Source organism: Lipotes vexillifer, unplaced genomic scaffold (assembly GCF_000442215.2).
Source record: "Lipotes vexillifer unplaced genomic scaffold, Lipotes_vexillifer_v1.1 scaffold921, whole genome shotgun sequence".
Taxonomy (NCBI): domain Eukaryota; kingdom Metazoa; phylum Chordata; class Mammalia; order Artiodactyla; family Lipotidae; genus Lipotes; species Lipotes vexillifer.
In genome coordinates this window covers 642,231-664,374 of record NW_006787800.1, presented here as the reverse complement: position 1 = coordinate 664,374, position 22,144 = coordinate 642,231, and the positions used below count along the sequence as shown (strand labels likewise).

Sequence of the window (22,144 nt, the reverse complement as noted above, 5' to 3'; positions counted from 1 at the left end):
ATGAGAAAAGGGTTGAAGATGTATATCAACCAAGTGATAAGTAAAGGACTAAGAGAAATAGTGGAAGACTAAAAATCATAGATGGAAGAATTCCCCGGGAACAGGATGACACCTCATCTTCTGAGTCTGGAAGGAAGATGGGGAGGATGGCTGCAAATGTAGATTGGTTTATGAGTTTGATGACAGGAAGGCATGGGATTAACATTTGCTGTCTTTGTTTTCTTGGTAACCTCTGAGAGAATGTCTTCCCTAGAAAGTGACGCTCTCTAGGAAGTTAGGAAATCAAGGTTTGCAATGGCTCCAAAGGGAACAAGTTAAAGAAATATGAGAAGCACTTAAGAGCTTAGCTGAGACCAAAGTCAAAAAATTTGTTGTGGTAGCAATTCTACGAGCTGGTGGATCATCTCCAACAGTAGACATAGTACAGGGGTAGAAAATGCAAATTGTAGGATTCATATATTTATTGAATAAATGCTTTTTGAGTGCCTAATATGTGTCAGGAACTAAGTGATGAAGATAAAATGGTCAACAGACAAATTTTACATAGACAAAATTCTATGATTTTTGTAGAGCTTTCTGGAGAGGAAATACAGAAAATAAATAAGATTAATGAATATAATGTTAATATATTAGTAATAGGCAGAGAGAATGGGGATAGAGTGAGCTGGGGCTGGAGATGGGGTGTCATTTTAGGTAGGAAATGTAGGCGAGGTCTCTCTGAGAAGGTGTCATTTGAAAAAAGGCTTGAAAGAGATGAGAGATTGAGCCATGTGTATATCAGGGAAGCATGGTTCAGGCAGAAGGAACAGCAAGTGCAAGGGTCCTAAGATATGAGTGTGTCTGGCATGGTGAGGAAGGGCAAGGTTATTGTGATGACTAGACCAATAAGATTGAGGGGTAAAGTGGTTTAAATTGAGGCCAGAGGGATACCAGGTTTGAAGGTCCACCTCATACAGAATCTTGTAACCCACGGCTTTTAGGTTGATTCAATGTTGGGTGTTTTGAGGAAAGATGATATGTGAGGACCAAGGAGGGAAAGGATTGAGGATATTGATGAGAACACTTTAAATGACCACAGAGAAGAGAAGGAAGTGAGTCCAAGAGTAAGCAAATAAATTGGGAGATTTATGAAAAATGGGACGTGAAGCAGGAGAGCATGAAAGCGTCGGATTTAAAGGAGGAAAGTTTTTAGTTGGAGATTGTACTTTTGAATGATAACTAACATTTATTGAGCATGAATGATGTGCTAAGTACTTTATGTATTATCTCATTTAAGTTTCCCACCTACCTGATATGATAATAAATATTGTTATCTAAATGTTGCAGATGATGAAATTAAAGTATAAAGAGACTAAGCCACTTTCTCAAAGACGTGCTGCTAGTCAGTGGTGAACCTAGGATTTGAACTTCATTAGTCTAACTCTTTGGCTCCTGTTCTTGACTAGTTCACTACACAGGGTTAAATGCTGCAAAGGGTTCAGGTGTGATCAAGATGGACACAGGTCAATGGGAATCGATGTTAGCGATGGTCAGTGGGACTGGAGACAGTACTTTGCAGTAGTTTAGTGACTCAGCTGGTGGCAAGGAAGTGGAGCCAGCAGTTTTGGGATTGGAGAGACAGTGGGATTATGGAAATTGACACCATGATGATGTAAAAGTAAAACAACAAAAGATAAAGAGACTTGCACTGGTTTATAGCCTGAGAGGAAGGTGTCAGAAGAAAGGGAAAAAATGAAAATAGAAGTGTGAGTCAAATAATTTACAGAGCAAAGTGGGGGAACAAGTTCGAATGGTTGGCAATATGGATTAACCTTGGAGAGGAATACACTCATTTTATAGGAAAATAACTGAGGACCAGAGAAGAAAATTGTGAGCCCAAGATCATAAAGCCAATTCAGCAGTAAGCTCAGGGACAAGGGTCCAGGTTTTCTGATCATCAAGACAAGTCCTTTCCTCTAGGCAACCTGGCCACTCTTGCTGAATCATCACCTGCTGGTTATTTATCCCCAACCCAAAGGGAGTTATTATAGTTAATGAATAAATACGGTATAGCAAACTGCACAACTTTACAGAAACACGAAAGACGTCTTGACATTTGTGTTTCCTTCACAACTGCCCCCTACCTGCCCGCCCCCCAAGCTCTTTAGCACACAGGATTGACTTTTCTTGACTATAAACTGCTTTTCAGATACTGCAGATTCCTGCATTGATGTCAAGTAGAGATTCAGGTAGAGAAAACTAAGGTCACCATCAGGGAATTTCTAGCTGAATTAGGCTCCACTAAGCCTTGAAATCAAAATGGTTCCGGTAGGTGACTGGGGTACACATGGAAAATCAAGCCAGTGTGTGACTGGGCATGTGTTATTGTTATGACAGATCCTAGCAGACAACCTCAGGAGAGATTGGATTTTAGTTGCAGTGCAAGTAGGTGATGAAATTGTTTTTTTACACTTTGCCAGTAGTTATCCCAGCCATAATTTGGGCCATGTGTATTCCAGAGAGGTTTTTGATTTAAGAATCTAGATTATTTTGGAAGCAAGCAATATTCAATATATCATCTATACCTAAGATTTTTAGGTATTTATTTTCATGACGATGGACATTTTTTCCCATTATATTAAATATAAAATTTAAACGTTGGAGGAATGACAATGGTCTATTTCTAACACTTACCTTATCTTGAGCAAACATTGAAATTCTTGATTAATGTTTAACTACAAGAAATACACTCAGTTCAAGTAAAGGATCAGTTTCAGGATTCAGGCTGAGTTGTCTTGATGATTAGAATTCAGGCTCTAAGGAGAAGCCCCAAGGCCAAGGGTACTGAATATAATAGCAAGTGGGAGCCACACCTGACCTCTGGAGAATGTGGACTGGATATAAGATTTTAATCCTTGCTTATCTCACCACAGAAATTTGGATGGAGAGACAGTATTTATCTCAAAGAGAAGTGGACCTAGGAGCTAATTTCACTAGGAATCACACCAATTTGGAAGGTACTCGATTCAAAAGAGCCGTTTTCAAAGGGCAATACTGTAGAAGTTTTGGTTGTTGTGAAGACAGAGATGATGCCTGTGTGACTCAGTTCTATGAGACAAATGCACTGTGTTACTGTGATAAATTCTGTGAAAGGGAGAATTCTGATTGCTGTCCTGATTACAAGTCATTTTGCCGTGAAAAGAAGGAATGGCCTCCTCACACAAAGCCTTGGTACCCAGAAGGTAGGCTTTGGGAATGTGTTCAAGCATTATTCTAGCTCATAAAAAGATCTGTCCAACTTTCTTTTTCTTTCTCTTTCTCTTTCCTCCCTCCCACCCTCCCTCCCTTCCTCCCTCCCTTCCTTCCTCCCTTCCTTTCTTAAGTTGAAATGAAAAATGAATATTTCGATCCCCAGAATAAATTTCTTAGGGTTGTTAACCTGCTTTGGTTTAGATGCCGGGTACACGCATCAGACTAGTGCCTTCATGAAAGTTCTGCTGTGACAGCCACGAAGGCTGGTCTAGATTCTGTTCTGAATACTCACTCAACTTATATAAAAGTTACTTAAAACTCTTTATTTCTTTTTTTTGTAAAATGTATTGACAAGAAAAAAATCTCTCACACTTTTTTGAGTGTAACCTCTTAGAGAATCTCATCAGGTTCACAAGCCTGATCCTCTGCAGATTTATGTAACAGTTTACTTACTATTTCATGAGACTATTGGACCTTGTAGCATTAGAACCTATGTTATAGCAATGTCATTTAAACCAGTGCAAAGGCAAAATAAAGGTGGCCACCCTCTCTGCCTAAGTAATACCGAATAGAGTCACGATGTGTGTTTTTGTTTTGTTTCATTTTGCCAATCTGAGGTTTTAAACTATTGAAAACAAAAGAGTGCTCCATATAGGGTAGTTTTAAAAGTCTAAGACTGAGCAAATAAATACAAATAATTCATAAGGAGAATGGTGGTATTTCCTGTATTGGTCTAATTATAGTAAAATGGCTATAGAATCTGAGCAATCGATATATCCAAAATTTGCCAAAAACACAAAATAAAATTCTATTGCTCCACTTACACAGGCAGAAGTGCAGGTTTCCTCGGAGCTATGTCACATGACTTTAAATGGGTGATGGTGAGTGGGGATTACAATTAGAAGACAATGTAGGATAAGCTAGGATTTGGTATCCTTTTAGCAAGATCCAGATGCTGACTGTTGCCTTCATTTTCAGTAATGTCATATTGTTTGTAAAATTGAGGAAGTACTCCTTAAAACACATATGTATTATAAGCTTTTAGGTATAGGATGCATACACAAGGTCCTACTGTATAGTACAGGGAATTATATTCAATGTCCTGTGATAAACCATATGGAAAAGAATATGAAAAAGAATATATATATGTATAACTGAATCACTTTGCTGTACAGCAGAAATTAACACAACATTGTAAATCAACTAATTTCAATAAAAAGAAAAATAATGCCAGGCCTTTGTCTTTACCAGTAAACAGTTCAGCAAACATTTATTTCACCCTAAAAAGTGGCAGATAGTCTCTTAGAAATGGCAGACCTAGCCATTCATCAAAAAAATATTCATTGACTACCTCCACAAGGCCAGTCGTTGTGCTTTTGCTGGGGGCAACCATGGGGAAGAAAGAAGACAAGATATTATCCTCATGGAAGTGACAGTAAAGTTATATGTGGGGGTTATAAGATATTTAACAAGTTCACTGTACAATTGCAAATTGTGTTAAATTCTCTGAAGGAAATGCTTAGGGTGCGGTAAGAAAGTATACCAGAATATAACATTAACATGTAAAATAATGCATAACATTAGCTTGGGTGGGAGACTTGAGGAGTGAGGAGTGAGGTGACCTGAAGAAGGGCCAACAGAAAGGGATCTGGGAGCCAGGAGCTTGGTGCTTCCCAGGAATAGGATGGAGGCCACCACTTCCGGAGAGTCATGATCAGTGGAGGGTTGGGGGTGACATAAGATGAGGTTTGAGAGGGGAGTAGAGGTCAGATTTTGCCAGGATTTATAGGCCACATCAAGAGTTTAGGATTTTATCCTGTTATGAGAACTCATTGAGAGATGTTAAGTATGAATAGGGTCAGCTTCCTGGAAGTTGAGGATAAGTATTATGGATCAGCTGTGGTGCTTTTGATGTGATAAAACGTATTTGAGCTTTTCTTATTTGAATCATGTAACCCATTTGGAAAAGAAATTGCTGCTTCTTCAATGTCCATTTTTGCTTGAAAGCTAGAATTTTGCTAAGACTTTAATTTAGGGTCATGTTTTAGGTAGAACTTACGTTCCCAGCATAGTTTTTATTCCATTCATGATGGAGGGAAGCAATTCATCAGTTTATTTAGTAGCAAATGTTCACAGTAAACTATATTTGCACTCATGAAGGTGATTTTTTTCTTTTGTTTTATCTTCCTTATGAAAGTAGCTGGTTAAAAGAAAATAGCACTACACAATATTTAAAAATTGTACAAAATTAACTAAAATAAATAGAAATGATATACTATTTATACTAATTTTTTTGCCATATAAAGAGACTTTCCTCTGAGATGCTAGTAAAGTATCACTGATTCATTAAATATTTTTCAGTTATTCACTGATTAAATATTTTTCAGTTATCTACTTACATGGTATTGTCTAGTTCATTCACTAATTTATTAAATATTTTTCAAGTATCTAGTTACATGTTATTGTCTAGTCTCTTATACTGCATTTCTTTTTCAACCTGGGACTTAAAACTATTATATTATCTTAAGGTTTAAAAATATAAATGTGTCAAAAAATAAATAAATAGATATGTACCTTTTGTGTAAATTGGTTTGGACATATGAGTAAACATCTTCCTTCTGGGTTTTGTCCCATCTCTGCTGGTTACTTCCAGTCATTGGAGGATTTCAAATGTCAGATACAGAAAACAAGTGATAGAATTTGAAACAGTACCAGAGTGGTTTTTCCAGACAAAATCTCTTGGTGTAGCAGATCTTAAGAAAAGAGTCTAGTGGACCATGTGCTGTGAACAGACCTAAGCTAATTTGATTACACACAACCCTTATGTTCACATTGGTAAAAAATGGATGTAAACCACTGACACACTTTAATTGAATGAGGATTATTTATCCCTTCATGACCTCCTTAACCACATTACAATGAAGATAAATCACAGTCCAAATTCTGCTGTGCATACTGTTACAAAAATATATACTGGTAAGGAGATATACACTAATCCATAAACCTCTGTAAGCTCCATGAAGTCTCAGGTCCCCATCCTGTTAGATGTTACCACATCTACCTTGCTTGAAAAATTTACTGGAATTTTCCTATGTGATAATATTACAGAGGGTGTCAGGTAATGATAAATCCTCCTACCCAGTGGCTGGACACAGGACCTTGTAAAGATCAATCCTAGGGCACCAGGTCTAAGAGTGAAGGCTTTTGACCTTAAGAGATACATAAAAACTGTGGAGTATGAGAGTGGGATGTGATTTTTAAGTGTTTTAGCTAATCTACATCAATTTATTGCTATTAATTTAACCGATAAGAGCTGATTACTTATATCCATTATGCTGATTAACAAGCCACTAATTTTGCCAGCGAAAGCCCATTTCTGATACTCATTATACTGCTACTCTAGTGTTCATTAAAAGATGGATAATGGAACCCCTTGTAGCAGCTTACCTGGAGTCTGGCCTTTCAGGATCAGTGCTACTGACTGCCCCTGGGATGTGGACTCCTGAATAGAGCAGGCAACTGCCTTCCCTGAAGTGACATTGAGATCAGCACATTTATTAGAACACTTTATGATGAAGTTATTTTAAAATAAGTTACATCCTATCTTTTCTCAAATCAAGAGATGGATTTCACTTTCCAAATATCTAATTTGCCTCATTTTTGTATTAATGGCTGTTAAAGTTGCAAAACTCCTTTAATTTCAACAACCATTACTATCATCTATCTATCTATCTATCTATCATGTCAAGGTGTAATCAATTTGATTAACTCACTGTGAAGTGCTTTATACATTTTTCCTTGAGGAAATAAAGCCACCAGGAATTTTCTCATCTCTCCATCATCATAATTTTCAAAGTACCCCCATATTGGTTACTGTTTCCATGGAGTAGATTCCTCCTCTTGAGCTCTAAATCCCACTGTCTGTTTTGTGTGTGTGTGTGTGTGTGTGTGTGTGTGTGTGTGTGGATACATCATTTATTCAAATGATGTATGGGCACTGTATTAGTTTCCTATTGCTATGACAAATTATCACAACACAAAATAATTATTTTACAGTTCTGGAAGCCAGAAGTTTGAAATGGGTCTCACTGGAAGAAAGTCAAGCTGTCAGCAGGGCTGTATTCCTTCTGGAGGGTCTAGGGGAGAATCCCTCTCCTTGCCTTTTCCAGTTTCTAGAGGCTGTCTGAATTTCTTGGCTCATGTCTCCTTCCTCACTCTTTTTAAAAATTTTTTTTTAACATCTTTATTGGAGTATAATTGCTTTACAATGGTGTATTTGTTTCTGCTTTATAACAAAGTGAATCAGTTATACATATACATATGTTCTCATATCTCTTCCCTCTTGCGTCTCCCTCCTTCCTACCCTCCCTATCCCACCCCTCCAGGTGGTCACAAAGCATCGAGCTGATCTCCCTGTGCTATGCGGCTGCTTCCCACTAGCTATCTATTTTATGTTTGGTAGTATATATATGTCCATGCCACTCTCTCACTTTGTCACAACTTACCCTTCCCCCTCCCCATATCCTCAAGTCCATTCTCTAGTAGGTCTGTGTCTTTATTCCCACTGTCTCTTATCTTTTCAAAATCTCCACCCTTACAATTGTCCCTCCCTCCCTCCCTCCCTCTCTTTCCTCTTGTCTCCTCTCTCCTCTCCCTCTTTCTCTCCTAAAGCATCGTTTCTCCCTTTCTTTCCTGGATCAATCAATTTACAAAACTATTGATTTACAAAAATGTTTTTTTTAACTCCCCCAATTTTTCTGCTACCTTTAAACGTCAATCATGTTCTCAAATTAGCATTTTAAAAGAAATATTTTTCATTCAAAACTAGTAGAATCCAAAAGAGGATTCAGGCATTGCTTGGGAGATGGTGCTATACAGCATCAAAGGTTAATTTCTAACCCTGACTCTGTTTCCATGATGAGGTGGTACCTAACATGGGAACCAAAGTTACAGTCTATGCATTAGGGTGACACAGAATAACTCATTCATTCAACTGCTGGTGAATATAAGTTGGTAAAATCATTCTGAAAAGAAAAAAAAAATGACGATATGAATTAAATGCCTTAAAGATGTCCAAACATCAATTTGGACCCAGAATTTCCACTTCTAGGGACTTTCCCCAAGGAAATAACTAAGAAAGTGAGCAAACATCATTTACAAGATATTCTCTTGCAGGAGGTTAGCAGGTAGTTGTAACTCCCAACTTTGAAAAAGCCCTCCCTCAACTCCATGTCCTTAACCAACTATTATCCCATTTCCTTCTTTCCTTTAATGGCAAAAATAACTGAAGGAAACATTTCACTTCCTGATTCCAAGCCTCTCATCAGCTCATTCTTACAAGACCTTGTTTCCTGCTACTTTACTGAGCTCTGTCTTGGCAGGGTTATTGAAGACTTCCATGTTTCCAAATGCAATATTAAGATGTCTGTTCTTTTCTTGATCCCTCAGTGGTACTCTGTGGAGGTGACCACTTTTGCTTATTTGGAATACTTTCTTCTCTTATTTTCAAGACTCTGCCCTCACCTGAATTCCCTTCTTCCTCATAGGTCACTCCTTCCCTGTTTCCTATTCTGAATGTATGTTAGCTACAGAGCTTGAGCTCAGTCCTGGACGTCTTTCTCTTACCTACAAACCCTCTCTCAAGCAGCCTCTTATGTAGTCTCAAGGCTTTAAAGATATGTATGTTGCTGGCTCTCAAATTCATGCTCCAATCATGACTTAACTCCAAATTTCCATTACTACTCTACTTGATATTCTCCATTAGGATGGCTAACCTAGACTTAATCTAAATCTAAAATATGCAAAACAGAACTCTTGATTTCTTGCCGTAAGCCTGTTCCTTATTTCAATATTAGCTTCACTGCCTCTCTGTGGTTCAGGCCAAAATCCTACTAAGACACCCTTGATTCCTCTTTTTCCTCATTCTCCAAACTCAATCCAAGAGCTGGTCCCATTTGCTTTGCCTCCAAATTATGTTCATCCACTTCTCTCCATCCTCATCAGTATGATGGAAAGCCTTTAGCCAGCACAACAGGAGTGATGAGGACAAAGATTATGGAAGAGAGATTTTGGATAAGGTCTTATAGGTCATTGTAAGAAGTTTGGTTTTATTTTAAATTTGATGGGGAATAACTTGAGGATTTTAAACAAGGAGTGACACAATGTAGATTTTAAAAGATCTCTCTAAATGCTGTTCAGGGCATGAGGGATACACTGGAGTGGGGAAGAGTGGAGGAAGGGAGTGGACTGCGTTTCTGTATTGTGTAGAATTTGATGCTTCACTTTGTTAGCACCTTGGCCAAACTCAGATGAACAGATTATGGTGTTTGTTCAAGAGGCCAACTCTCAAGTGAGATTACAGCAAACGTTGTTTCTTATAGTCAACTCTGACTTGATATTATGGAGGGAAGACCAAGAAATGGAACTTCTGCTAACACTAGACATAGTACTAATGATCTTGGGTGGGCACGGTGATAACATTCTCTTTACTTCAAAATTAATAGCTGGGGTACAGGTTAGAGAAGGGGCAGCCTTTTTTTCCTTAGGACCTTTGTGATTTCTTGTCCCTTTATCTATATAACTGGTGTGTTGGACAAGCAACATTCATCGGTTTTGATTAAAAACCAGGTTTGATAACATATATATGTATAGCTGAATCACTTTGCTGTACAGCAGAAATTAACCCAACATTGTAAATCAACTATACTTCAGTATAAGTTTTTAAAAATCAGCTTTGATTTTGCCCCTCATCTCCTTTAGAACTAGTCAAGGAAGTACTTCCCTTGACTTTGAATAAAACTTGAATTGTTGCATGAATTTTCTGTTGCTTTCCTAAGTAGTAAAAATTCCGGGGTCTTTGTAAGTTACAAACATAGAAATTCATTTACAAAAAGTGTTTAATCCTGGGTAGTAATTAAAACTCTGAACTTGATTTAAAGTTGAATCTTTCCCCTCCCCTGTGGTCCTGGAGAGAGGTGTTTTCCTTCTCTCTTTTCGTGAGTGGAATGTCAAAAATCCATGGAAAAGAGGTGGATAGATGCAAATACAAGGAGATTTTTAGATTCATTAAGCAAAAGATTGAACTGTAAGAACACAGTGCATGCTGAAGAGGGGCACTCGTAAAATATTTCCTGTGAAACAATTTTTGGAAAAATCGGAGGATAGCTAATTTGTAAGTGGCTTTTGTGACATTGTGGCTGGTGGTTAAGCCAGGTCCCTTGGAATGCTTTCTAAACATGTAGATTTCCTCCTATGATTGTATGAATAAAAAGTTAGAATTCATTTTATTTAACTGGGGACCATTGTTGTGATCTATCAGTGACATGTCTCCGTCAAAAAAGTTTTCACATGACAAAGGAGAAAATTTTGCTACTTTTGCTAATTCAGCATGAATTTAAATTTGTGTAAGTTATATTTTCAAAAGGGATTTAATTTGTAGCCAGGGTATTATTTTCACCGTATCTTACTGATTGGTTTTCATATAATGATAATTCACCATTCATCTCTTTGGAGTAGTTTATAGAGTCTGGTAAAATAGCAACGAGTTTTGGTTAATGGTTGAGAAACATTTGGACTTGGAACACAAAGGACTACAACCGTATAAATTTTTCTCCTGATCTAAATTTTGAAGAAAAAGTAGAGTTTGCCTTTGTAAGGTGAATTCACTGAAATAGCTTTATATTTTGGTCCAACACTTTGAGCTCCTTCCTCTAAGCATATGTAATTAATCATATTTACATATGAGAGTTGATTAGATTTTTAAATGAATTCAAACACTGTTTTATTGCTTACCTACTGTTTTACTGCTTACCTACTTGAATACATTAATTATTTTTTTGAGTGCGTTTAGTGATTAATACCTCAGTAATCTAGATTTTATGATTTACGAATCCTCTCATTTGGAACAAACACACAATGTAAAGATAGAACCTTATGGAACAAGCCCATAAGAATTGGACATACAAACTTTGACACAAACCCTATGTGGATTTCCTTCAGATGGGCACCAAATATTTTTGCATATTTGAAAAAACTAAATACAATTTTAGTTTACTTATTACTCAGTTTAGAATTTTGATTTGTTTACATGGTATGTTGACAGGTTGCCATAGAGATGGTCAACGTTATGAAGAAGGATCAGTAATTAAAGAAAACTGCAATTCCTGGTAAGGAATTTAAGCGGCGCAGAACCGAATTCTACTGTCTGTGTATGTTTTCTTCAAATAAAAGGAACATTTGTGAAACAAAGCATATATTTAAATACAGATAGAATCATAAGTCATAAGATATCACATACCCATAGTTTTTTATAAGCATATTTAATTTTAATAAATGTTTAAAAGCTAATCATGAATATTTCTTTTAACATTTGAGTTTGGTGTTTGTGACAGTGGCCTGCTTTCACAAACCTCTTAATTTTAAACATTCTTATATACTACAGGAAAATCACATGTTCTTGAACACAGTAACTATATATAAAACAAAGCTGCCTTGAAATTGATTATCCTGCAGAAAATTTACAATTACAAATGTGTCGGATCTACTGTCTCCATTGTCTTATGTTTTCAAACTCCAATGACTGGGTGATCATTTCATTTATTAATTGCCTGAAGTGGCAGATATTGAGTGGTAGCTAATGCATGTGTTGTGATTTATTTTTGCCAAGAATTAAATAGTCATATGGTTAACACTAGTCAAAAATATCTTTTATGCCTTAACAAGGTGCAACTCTGGTTACTAATTTTATAAGTACACTCCCTAAAGACCAGGACACTTTCATAACTTTTGTATCTTTACAGCACATGCTCAGGACAGCAGTGGAAATGTTCCCAGCATGTATGCCTTGTTCAACCAGAATTAATTGAACATGTCAATAAAGGAGACTATGGGTGAGAGAAATCTTTCTTTCTAGGCTTTTTGACGCCTCCCCACCCATTGCCCCTCAGGTTTCAAACAATGTATTTCCTATCATTTCCTTCTAAAAATGATCATTCTTTCAAAAGCAAGAAAAAGGAGTGGGTGAGAAATGGGGAGGGCGTTAGAAAGGCATGTGAGATTGGAATGAACAGAGGTGAACATTAAATGATTAAAAATTAAAATGCACAAAGAGGAAATATAGAGCATGGTCTTAAATTGTGTAGGAAGGAGCAGTGTCAAGGTGTGAGTGAGGCTAATAGGGGGAGCTTTAGTTTAAATAAGTATTCAGGCAAAATCAGGAAGTAGGCAAACAGGTTCATTCATGTTTATCATCTTTCCTTCCGGTGCTGCCCTGACCCAGCCAATCATATGCTCATCTAACCTGGATAGACTCTGACCTTCAGTAAGCAGTATTTTATCTCGATGATCCCCCAAACGACCAGTCCATCTAGACAGCATCATCGGCATGACTGATATCTAACCAATTTCACTCACGGTTGAGTCAAAAGACTGGTTGAGCCATTTTACTTTGCTAATAAACAGAAGCTTAAGCTGATTGACACTTAAAGGAAATAACTGCTTGATGCTTTCTGATAGATTAATAAATTAAGTCACTTTTCCACTTACATAGAGGGTATTAGGTGTAGGTGCTGACACTGGCTTTCTTTACTGAACTGAAGGGAGAAGGGATGGGCCAGCTGTTTTCTGCTTCAGGATTTCTCCACTGTCACTGATCAAATTTCTATACTCCCTCGAAAACATTTTCTACCTCCAGGAAAAGATTTCACGTGAGAAGACCTATTGTCAAGCACCTATAAAAGTTAAGTCATCCTGAAATGCATTTTTAAAATGTAGAAATATCACTTCTTGCTACACCTAAGACATATGTTTCCCAGGACAGTGGGGACACTAATTTTTAAATGCACCCAGAGTATTTTCTTGGAAGACACGAAAGACACTTGGAAGTCACATTTGTTGATATTAATATTCTTAAACCATTCTCAACTCCTCTGTGTGTGTGTATGTGTTTTGACAATGTTTTAGGTGATAATATGGTGACATTTTAAGTATTTCTAGGGAAAAACAATTATTTTCTATGGCTAAGTGATATTTAAATCATTAAAAGGACATGAGAGTATGTGTCATCATGAGAGATTATCTGAATCAGGTTCCTAAAAGGATTCAAATGCTTGAGCTAACAAGCACACACTTCCAAGAAGCCCAGATAAGCTGCCAAGCTTTCCACTGTCACAGAACCCAGGAGAAACCCCAGTCTACAGCAATGTGGAAAGAGTCATATAAGAGTACAGATCTGTTGGGAATGCTCCCTTACTTGGAAGGAGGAATTTTCTTTCCATCATTTGTTTATTCTGAGAGTACTCTAGGACAATTTAAGAGGCACAGGATTTGCCTTTTAGTAGCAAACATAGATGACTTGAAAAAAAAAAAAGGTGAAGTAAAATTGTAGTAAAGAAAATATACACAGATCAAAGAAAAAAGTTAAGTAAAAGAGACAAAGTATGAAGAAAAGGAGTAAAACTAAAATTATTTACCAGGAAACAACAGGAGGGAGTGTAGAAAGTCCTTGAATTTAAAAGAAAGTTCTAATTCTCAGATATTTACTGTTCCTGATGTTCAAGTTGTTTTCATGTATGAAAACAGAGTCATATTATAGCATTCAATGTCAATTTTGGGCGCTTTTTAAAATAGCCTACATACAAATATATACAGCCTTTGCTTTAAAACATTTATTTCCGGCATCTTGGTAGTATTTAGATCCAAATCTTTATTCATTCTGCATAGCCCACTTCAGTGCTTATTTATTCCCTGTATTATGTTGTAATGCAATTAATATTAATAAAACATGTGTTTCCCTTTTGGCACTGCTGAGGATACAAATAAATAATTTCTTAGAGGAATTTACAATCTAGCTGAGGAATCCACATATCATAACTTTGTAAAAGGATTTCTAGTGATAGGGCAGTTATAAGTGGCAAATTAGTAGCACAAATAATAATCAGCAAGTTAGTGGAACAAAGGGAGAGAGAGAACAGTCTCAGTTTATCTGATGCTGTGAAACAAACCACTTCAGAATTTAGCGCCCTGAAAGCACAAGCTTTTTATTTGTTCATACCGGCAATTTGGGATGGACTTAGCTGAAGCTCTTTTCCTGGTCTCTCCTGGGGTTACTCATGTGTCCACAGACATCTAGGGCCTCAGCTGGGGCTGCATTGTCCAGGTGGCCCCCTGCCCATTTCTGGTGGCTGGTGCTGGTTGTTGGGGGGCCCGTGTGTCTCCAGCAGGACAGCCTTGGTTTCTTCACATAATGACAGTGTTCAAGCAGGACATGAGTGGAGGGTGGAAATGGCCTCACGTGAGGCCAGAGCTTGAAATTTGCACATTGTCAATTTCACTCCTTTCTACTGGGCAAAGCAAGTTACCAAGCCAGCTCACATTCAACGGTTGGAAAAATGGACTCCATCTCTTGATGGAAAGAGCTACAAAGAATTTGTATCCATTTTTAATCCATCCTATCTCTAACCCTGATTTTTCTTATGAACTCAAAGTCTATAGACTATCTATTGAATAAGTTGACTTTGATTTCTTACTGATTTCTCAAAGTCAAAAATACCCCAAACCAAAAGGGTTAATCTTTTGAATTGTCCTTGGTTACTGGCATCCCCCGCTACCATGTCAACTAAGCCAGAAAATCTGAAGTTAGTTTGAGGCTTCTTTCCTCTTCACTCTCAGTCACTAGACTCTTGTAATCCCCACAAAGTTTACTTTAGAAATTTATTTCCTTTATTCTTATGCTATATTCTAGTGCATTTCTTTATCAAGCCTAGTTTGAAATGACCTGACTTTACTCTCTGTTTCCAGTCTGACCAAATTCCAACCAATCCTTTATACTTTCATGGTTATCCTTCTAAAACAAAGCTTTGATTCTGCCACTCAGGTTCTTAAAAAGTCTTCAATGACACTCCATTGCTTTAGAATATAATTTTACTCCTCAGTATAAATAACAATCTGTACCAAATGCTTTACTGCCTCATCTTTTACACTCTTTCCAACCCCTGTCTCTCTGGTCACTCTCATAGTTTAAGTGTTCTACTTATCTGCTATTCCCTAAAGGTTATTCCGAATTTCAAACCTGCTTTGCTCCAGAGTTGCCTTTATTTAGAATAAATTCTCTCTTCTCTCACATCTGGCTGTCTAACTCATTCTCATCCTTCCAGGATGAGCACTAAAAAGTCACACTCTGTAAAAAATTATTCTAACTCCTTCAGGAAGTGTTACGTTTTAGTCCTCTACTCTGATCAGATTTTGACCTACTGCTAATAAATTATACATACTGAAGTCATTTCTCTCTTTGTAGGCTTTTTAGAGTATGATCTTTTTGAAGGTAGAGAAATTTATGTCTATGTTCCCAGGGTTTACTGAAGAATGTGATAGATAAATTAAGAATGTTCAGTAAATGCTAACTTGGGTTAAAAGGAAAGTGATGACAGACATAGAGGACAGACTGGTTGTTGCCAAGGGAGAGGTGGGGTAGGAGAAAGATGGATTGGGAGTTTGGGACTAGCAGATGCAAACTAGTATATATAGGATGGATAAACAACAAGGTCCTACTGTATAGCACAGGAACTATATTCAATATCCTGTGATAAAGCATAATGGAAAAGAATATGAAAAAGAATATATGTATGTATAACTGAGCCACTTTGCTGTACAGCAGAAATTAACACAACATTGTAAATCAACTATACTTCAATTAAAAATTAATGATGAGCCTAGGTCAAAAAGGATGCTACAGAGCAGTGGTGCTATTCATGCTTTTTTGAGCATAAATTATAGTAAATCTTACATTTAACTTTATGACCTAGTACACACACACACACACACACACACACACACACACACACACACGCACTTGTACATATACTTAAATGTATATAAATAGTACTTACCCTCACTCTGTCCTATAAACTCTAATATTTCCTATTGTTTCTCATATTTTATTTTATCTTTTAAAATACTGATCCCTATTCACTAAATTGAATGATTAATTAAATGGCCCCAAAATGTCTCAATGTTTGAAAACTACTAGTGTAGGGCACCAAAAACATACTTTACTGTTGCATGATTTTGCCTAAGGCTGATCCTGGTGGTCTCTTAAATAAACCTACAATGTCTAATCTATTCAAAAGTTTCTTTATTGAAATCCCCTGGATGATGGAGATTACATTTAAAAATTGTGGCTCAAAGTTGCTTAAAGTTTTATGAACTAACAGATCTTGTAAAAGAAAAGAATTAACTTGCCAGGCATATTATTTTTATTATTTTTTGCGGTACGCGGGCCTCTCACTATTGTGGCCTCTCCCGTTGTGGAGCACAGGCTCCCAGACGTGCAGGCTCAGCGGCCGTGGCTCACGGGCCCAGCCGCACTGCGGCATGTGGGACCTTCGCGAACTGGGGCACGAAGCTGTGTGCCCTGAATCAGCAGGCGGACTCTCAACCACTGCGTCACCAGGGAAGCCCGCCAGACGTATTATTGAAAATTGAATCATATCTTCACTCATTCATAAGAGCCTTTCACACTGTAAACAATTTTGGTGATAAACACAACAGGATAGAGTTTAGATTTGCCTTAGGTACTGAAAATATATTGTCCTTAAGTTGTAGCTAATTCAAACAAACAATGATTAAATTACTTTCATCTTTCTCATTTTTCATTTCCTATCATCTATTAAGGAATTGTTGTCTTGAAATCTCAACATTAGATTTTGAAAACAAAGCTTACTTTTTTATGTAAGGCCACAAAATATGTCTCTAAAAAAAGGTACTTTTTTGTTATCTAATTTTACATCAGTTGAATTTATATTATATTAATAATGACTAATATTATTGCGCATTTACCACAAATTAACTCATTTAATATATAATAGAATATTTCAATAAAATATTTCAGTAAAATTAATTAGCGTTGCTGTAATCTTTTAAAATATAACTATTTTATCCTCAATTTTTCATGGATACTTGTTTTTACATGGTCAGCTTCTTTTCAAATCTAAATTATAAATAAAACAGATTACCCTATTTAACCTATAAGTACATTTCTGAACATTCAAGCTTCTTTCTAAAATACATTTAATGACATTTAGAAGAAACTGCATATATTGGCCTTATTATCACTAAAATCCCTTTACCGTATGTGGAGATTCAATATTCTTAAATTTAGTCTATATTAATACAGCCTTAGGCTCCTCATTTGAGACATTAAATAATTGACATAGACCTACTTTAAGAAGAGTAATATGCTTCCCTATTAGAGTAATCAATAATGCATCATCAATATAATGAATATCTAGCTTTCAGTAACAGTTCCAATTTCATCAGATTTGCTTTTATATAATTTCAGAAATATAAATGAACATGTAATAATAAAAGTGACATTATGTAATCTGTACCTATTTTTCTCTTTCATTTGTAAGGCAGATGGACAGCTCAGAACTACAGCCAATTCTGGGGAATGACTTTGGAGGAGGGTTTCAAATATCGCCTTGGCACCCTGCCACCCAGCCCCTTGCTTCTGAGTATGAATGAAGTGGCAGTAAGTATCCTCTCTGTTTGACGCATGTATGTGTGTGTTTGTATAAGTGTGTTCATAGGTGCATATAAAGCCATTTTAAATAACTAAAATAGTGAGTTTTGTGCTTTCCGAGATAATTTTGTCATATAAATTAAAAAAACCTTTCCCCAAAATGGTTATTACATCCCCCCAAATTTTCATGTGGACTTTGAACGTTCACTAATATTAATTAGATATAGTTCCTCTCTTCAGGAATGATTGTGTTTATTTACGTTGCTAATCATTGCAGAGAAATTCATGTTTCTGATGACTGGCTTTTCGGTGACCCAATGCTTAAGCAAGTCATTAGTTGTCCTTATTTTTCTTTTTCTAAGTAAACTTAGTTATTTTGTGAATTCATCAAAACAGAATTTTGATAGCTCTTGGATACTCCATTATGAAATGAAGATAAAATAAATGCCAGTAACTGCACACACGTATGCTATGATGACTAGCAGAAGTTTTTCCTCAAAAATCCTCACATTTTCCATTTAAAGAACACCTTCAAATTTCCCTGATGAGCTGGCAAACTCCTTCATGAAATTGCCATGTTTCGTAACACCCTCGTGTTTCTAATACTATTGTATTGGTTTTCCCTTTCATTTTCAAAAGGTGTTATCTTCTGATAATAGGTACCTTGCATAAAGAATCTGCCACCTGTCTAGTTATCACAGATGTCTAACTTAGAGCTGCAGTTTTACCATCCCATTTGTGGTGTCTCTCAGTTGAGATTTTGATTGTATTCAAGGCCTGCTACAAATGCCCAAGGCATTTGTATCTTTTTTTTTTTTTTTAGATTCCACATATAAGTGATATCATATGATATTTGTCTTTCTCTGTCTGACTTACTTCAAAAACAAACTTATGGTTACCAAAGGGGAAGGGTGGGATGGAGGAATAAATTAGGAGTTTGGGATTAACATATGCACACTACTATATACAAAATAGATTATCAACAAAGACCTACTCTATAGCACAGGGAACTATACTCAGTATTCTGTAATAACCTATATGGGAAAGAATCTGAAAAAGAATGTATATATGTATATGGATAAATGAATCACTTTGCTGTATACCTGAAACTAACACAGCACTGTAAATTAACTATACTCCAATATAAAATAAAAATTAAATTAAAAATATGTCCAGGGCAGAGAGGGGTTCCCTGGCTGTTGGAGAACTGGCTCTTCCCTCTGCAATGAAGATGTCAGGTCCTGGCTGCCCGGAAGCTCTCAGCATTTCAGAGCAAGCAGGGCTGTTGTTTATGCTGTTGGATGAGTTGTAAATCCACAAGTTCCTCATTAAATGTTCAATGCACTTTGCTTTCAAAAGATGTAATCCCCTGACCTATTATTCCAGTTCAAATTCCAGTAGCAGGACCTGCTAAATTATAACTAGTATCAGAAAAGATCTTAATAGCTGCCATGTATTGAGTAGTTGTGTGCCAAACACTCTTATCAGCACTTTCATACATTATCTCATCTAATTCCCAGCTTGATGTAGTGGGTATTGTAATTCTCCACATTTTAAAGACAAGAACACTGACACAGAGAGAGGCCAAGTCACATGGAGATGGAGAGGAGAGAAAAGCAACCATAGAATTACTTAAATGGCAGATCCAGGACTTTAAAAGATCCGCCCCTAAATGGTTCCTAGACTTCCGGTATAATCAGTTAACTTTGGCCAGTTCAGGTTCAAAACAACAAAAAGTCTTTTAATCTTGGAGCCAGAACTAACTTTATGAAATGATCAGCTTAGATATACTTTTGGATTTTTTCCACAATCAGTAGGACGCAACATCTTTAGAGGTGTGGCTCAGATTCATAGCTTTTATTGACTTACTTATAAGATCAAATGGAAAAGAGTTATTTTTTTCTGGCTGTTTTCTTTTTCAATTTTGTCCTTATCTATCTTGAAAAAAAGAGACAGAATTGTTTAGGAAAATAATAAATTCACCCTCTTTATAAGGATTACTCTTTCTCTTGCTTTTAGTGATGGTCCCAGTTAGCCAAATACTCATTTGGGTGTCAAAATACATTTTTCCTTGATTCTTTTTAACATTTCCTTTTGAAGCTTTATTTTTTGCAATTTAGAGTATTTTATATTATAGAGAAAATGAGGTATGTTTCTTTTCCAGGTTGCCACTCACTGTAGCATAGAAAAAGGCAATCTAATTCTAAATCATTTATTGGCTTCTAGGGATTTGTTTGCATAAAAGTGACTATGGTGATATTTAAATGAAAAATCTTAATGATTAGTACTCTGGGAGAATTTAAATTACCTAGTGCTATGAATTAATGTAATAAAGTAGCTAAGTAATTCCAGGAAAGCAATAAGGAAAATTTGGCTGATCTGTAAGAGTTCTGTTACCCACAAGGACATAGCTTCCCATTTCTAGGGCACAGTAGCTTGAGAGCTGAGGTCCTTTCAAAAAGTTTCTGAGGGCTTCCCTGCTGGCTCAGTGGTTGAGAGTCTGCCTGCAGATGCAGGGGACGCCGGTTCGTGCCCTGGTCAGGGAAGATCCCACATGCCGCAGAGCGGCTGGGCCCGTGAGCCATGGCCGCTGAGCCTGCGCGTCCGGAGCCTGTGCTCCGCAATGGGAGAGGCCGCAACAGTGAGAGGCCCGCATACCGCAAAAAAAAAAAAAAAAAAAAAAGTTTCTGCGTGTTAGAGTTGTCCTAATACCTGGTCAGATATCAGAAAATCAGAAATACAACAAGAACTTCAATGAAGAATGTGGGGTCTATATGAACTAAGTTAAACTGGTAGCCACAGGAAGAGCTTAAAAACTAGATTAATTCTTTGCCTGGTGACTACATAGAAAATACCCTCAATACATCAAATTGCTTCTGAATAGTGAAAATGAATTCTTTTGTGTGGGTATGCTTCTGGATAACTCCCCACACACAACTTTTCCCCAATATTTTAAAATACCATTTTCAACATAAGATGGTATATATATATATATATATATATATATATATACACTTAGGGTAGGCAGTTGCCAACAGTGGGAATGATTTTTCTGAGAAAATTCACTGCATCCCCAGCCTAAAACATCTCCCTTTCCTTGAGCACATTACCTGGATGAGAACAGAGATTCACCAAATTCTTTATCTTGGGTAGGAAAGATGGGCCATGAGTCATTCCCAGTTCCTGGGAAAGCTCTCCTGTAGCTGGTTTCCTGGCTACATTGCTTGACTCCAGTCACTAGTCCCATAATGTGTCTGCTGAACATAAGTTAGAAGAATATCAACAGGTCTTATACAAGGAGTTCCATGATTATATAAATAAGAAAAAATCTGTCTAATCTGGATGAATTAGTTCAATTCAAATGATTTTTTGTGGAGTGTGATTCATAATAATGAGGAATAGAAATATGTTGATCATGGGAGATTAGAAAGAACTAACAAGGATTTTGGGAGCCTTTCCTGGATGGCAGTCCTATGTGAGGGCAGACAAAAGGAAACAAAAACTTACTGTTTTCTCTGGGTACAAGCAGACTGGATGAGAGGAAGTGAGAAAAAGGGAAAGAAAGAAGGCCAAGAGGGTCCTGCCTAGACCATGCAGCTCCTTGTTTTGTATGAAGATTCGCTTCACCCACTTTAAAATTATGTCTAGTGTCAGGTCAAAAATGCCAGCTGATCAATCTTTGCCTAACTTTTTCCTAAAAGTGTTTTCTTGAGATTGTTCAAAGCAATGCCTTGATTGGACAGCTCTGTTCCAAATTGTTGTACACGAAAAACGTTAAGAATAATTAGACAATTCTCTGTCAGTCCACTGAGACTGTGTATTTGCTTGCATAGATTCACAACGGGACTGATGTAGCTCCTTACAGGAACTTTAAATTCTGCCACTTGAGTCTTTTGTCTCCTTATGGTACAAAACAGGTGATTACACAGTTAAAATCTTATTTCAATGTTTCTCAACATTTGTGCCATGGGCCACCAATCCTGCAAGATTTGGAATAAAGGTGTCCCATCTGTGGTCAAATACACTTGTGAAATGGTGTATTGTACCTTTCTTCTGAAGAGGCACACTATTCATTAGTATATTGAGGACACTGACCTTTTTTCCACCCAGTGTTTCCTAAACTCATGACATCAGAGAACCTTTTCTTCTTTGTTTGTTTATAATGACTGTTAATACTTCCCAAGATTTAGATTCCACAGAACACACTTTAGGAGCTGCTAACATAAGCTAAAATATTGAAAGAAAAGTGCTGGAGAAAGCAGAAGTATATTCAGGGGTAAAACAGAACTTAATGTCTCAGAAAGAAAATAATTATTATGGGGCTTCCCTGGTGGCGCAGCGCTTGAGAGTCCGCCTGCCGATGCAGGAGACGCGGGTTCGTGCCCCGTTTCGGGA

The 22,144-nt window shown here is 36.9% G+C and overlaps 1 protein-coding gene across 1 annotated transcript in view; it reads left to right on the top strand.

Annotated features, from left to right (window-relative positions):
* Positions 1 to 2,720: 2,720 nt before the first annotated feature.
* TINAG (tubulointerstitial nephritis antigen) overlaps positions 2,721 to 22,144 on the top strand; it is a 95,344-nt gene continuing 75,920 nt past the window's right edge. Inside the window, exons 1-4 of the mRNA XM_007460797.1 lie at positions 2,721 to 3,221; positions 11,333 to 11,396; positions 12,030 to 12,119; positions 17,644 to 17,758. Coding sequence (XP_007460859.1) covers positions 2,867 to 3,221; positions 11,333 to 11,396; positions 12,030 to 12,119; positions 17,644 to 17,758 — 624 coding nt within the window. The 5' untranslated portion in view covers positions 2,721 to 2,866. The remainder of the gene's footprint in view (positions 3,222 to 11,332; positions 11,397 to 12,029; positions 12,120 to 17,643; positions 17,759 to 22,144) is intronic.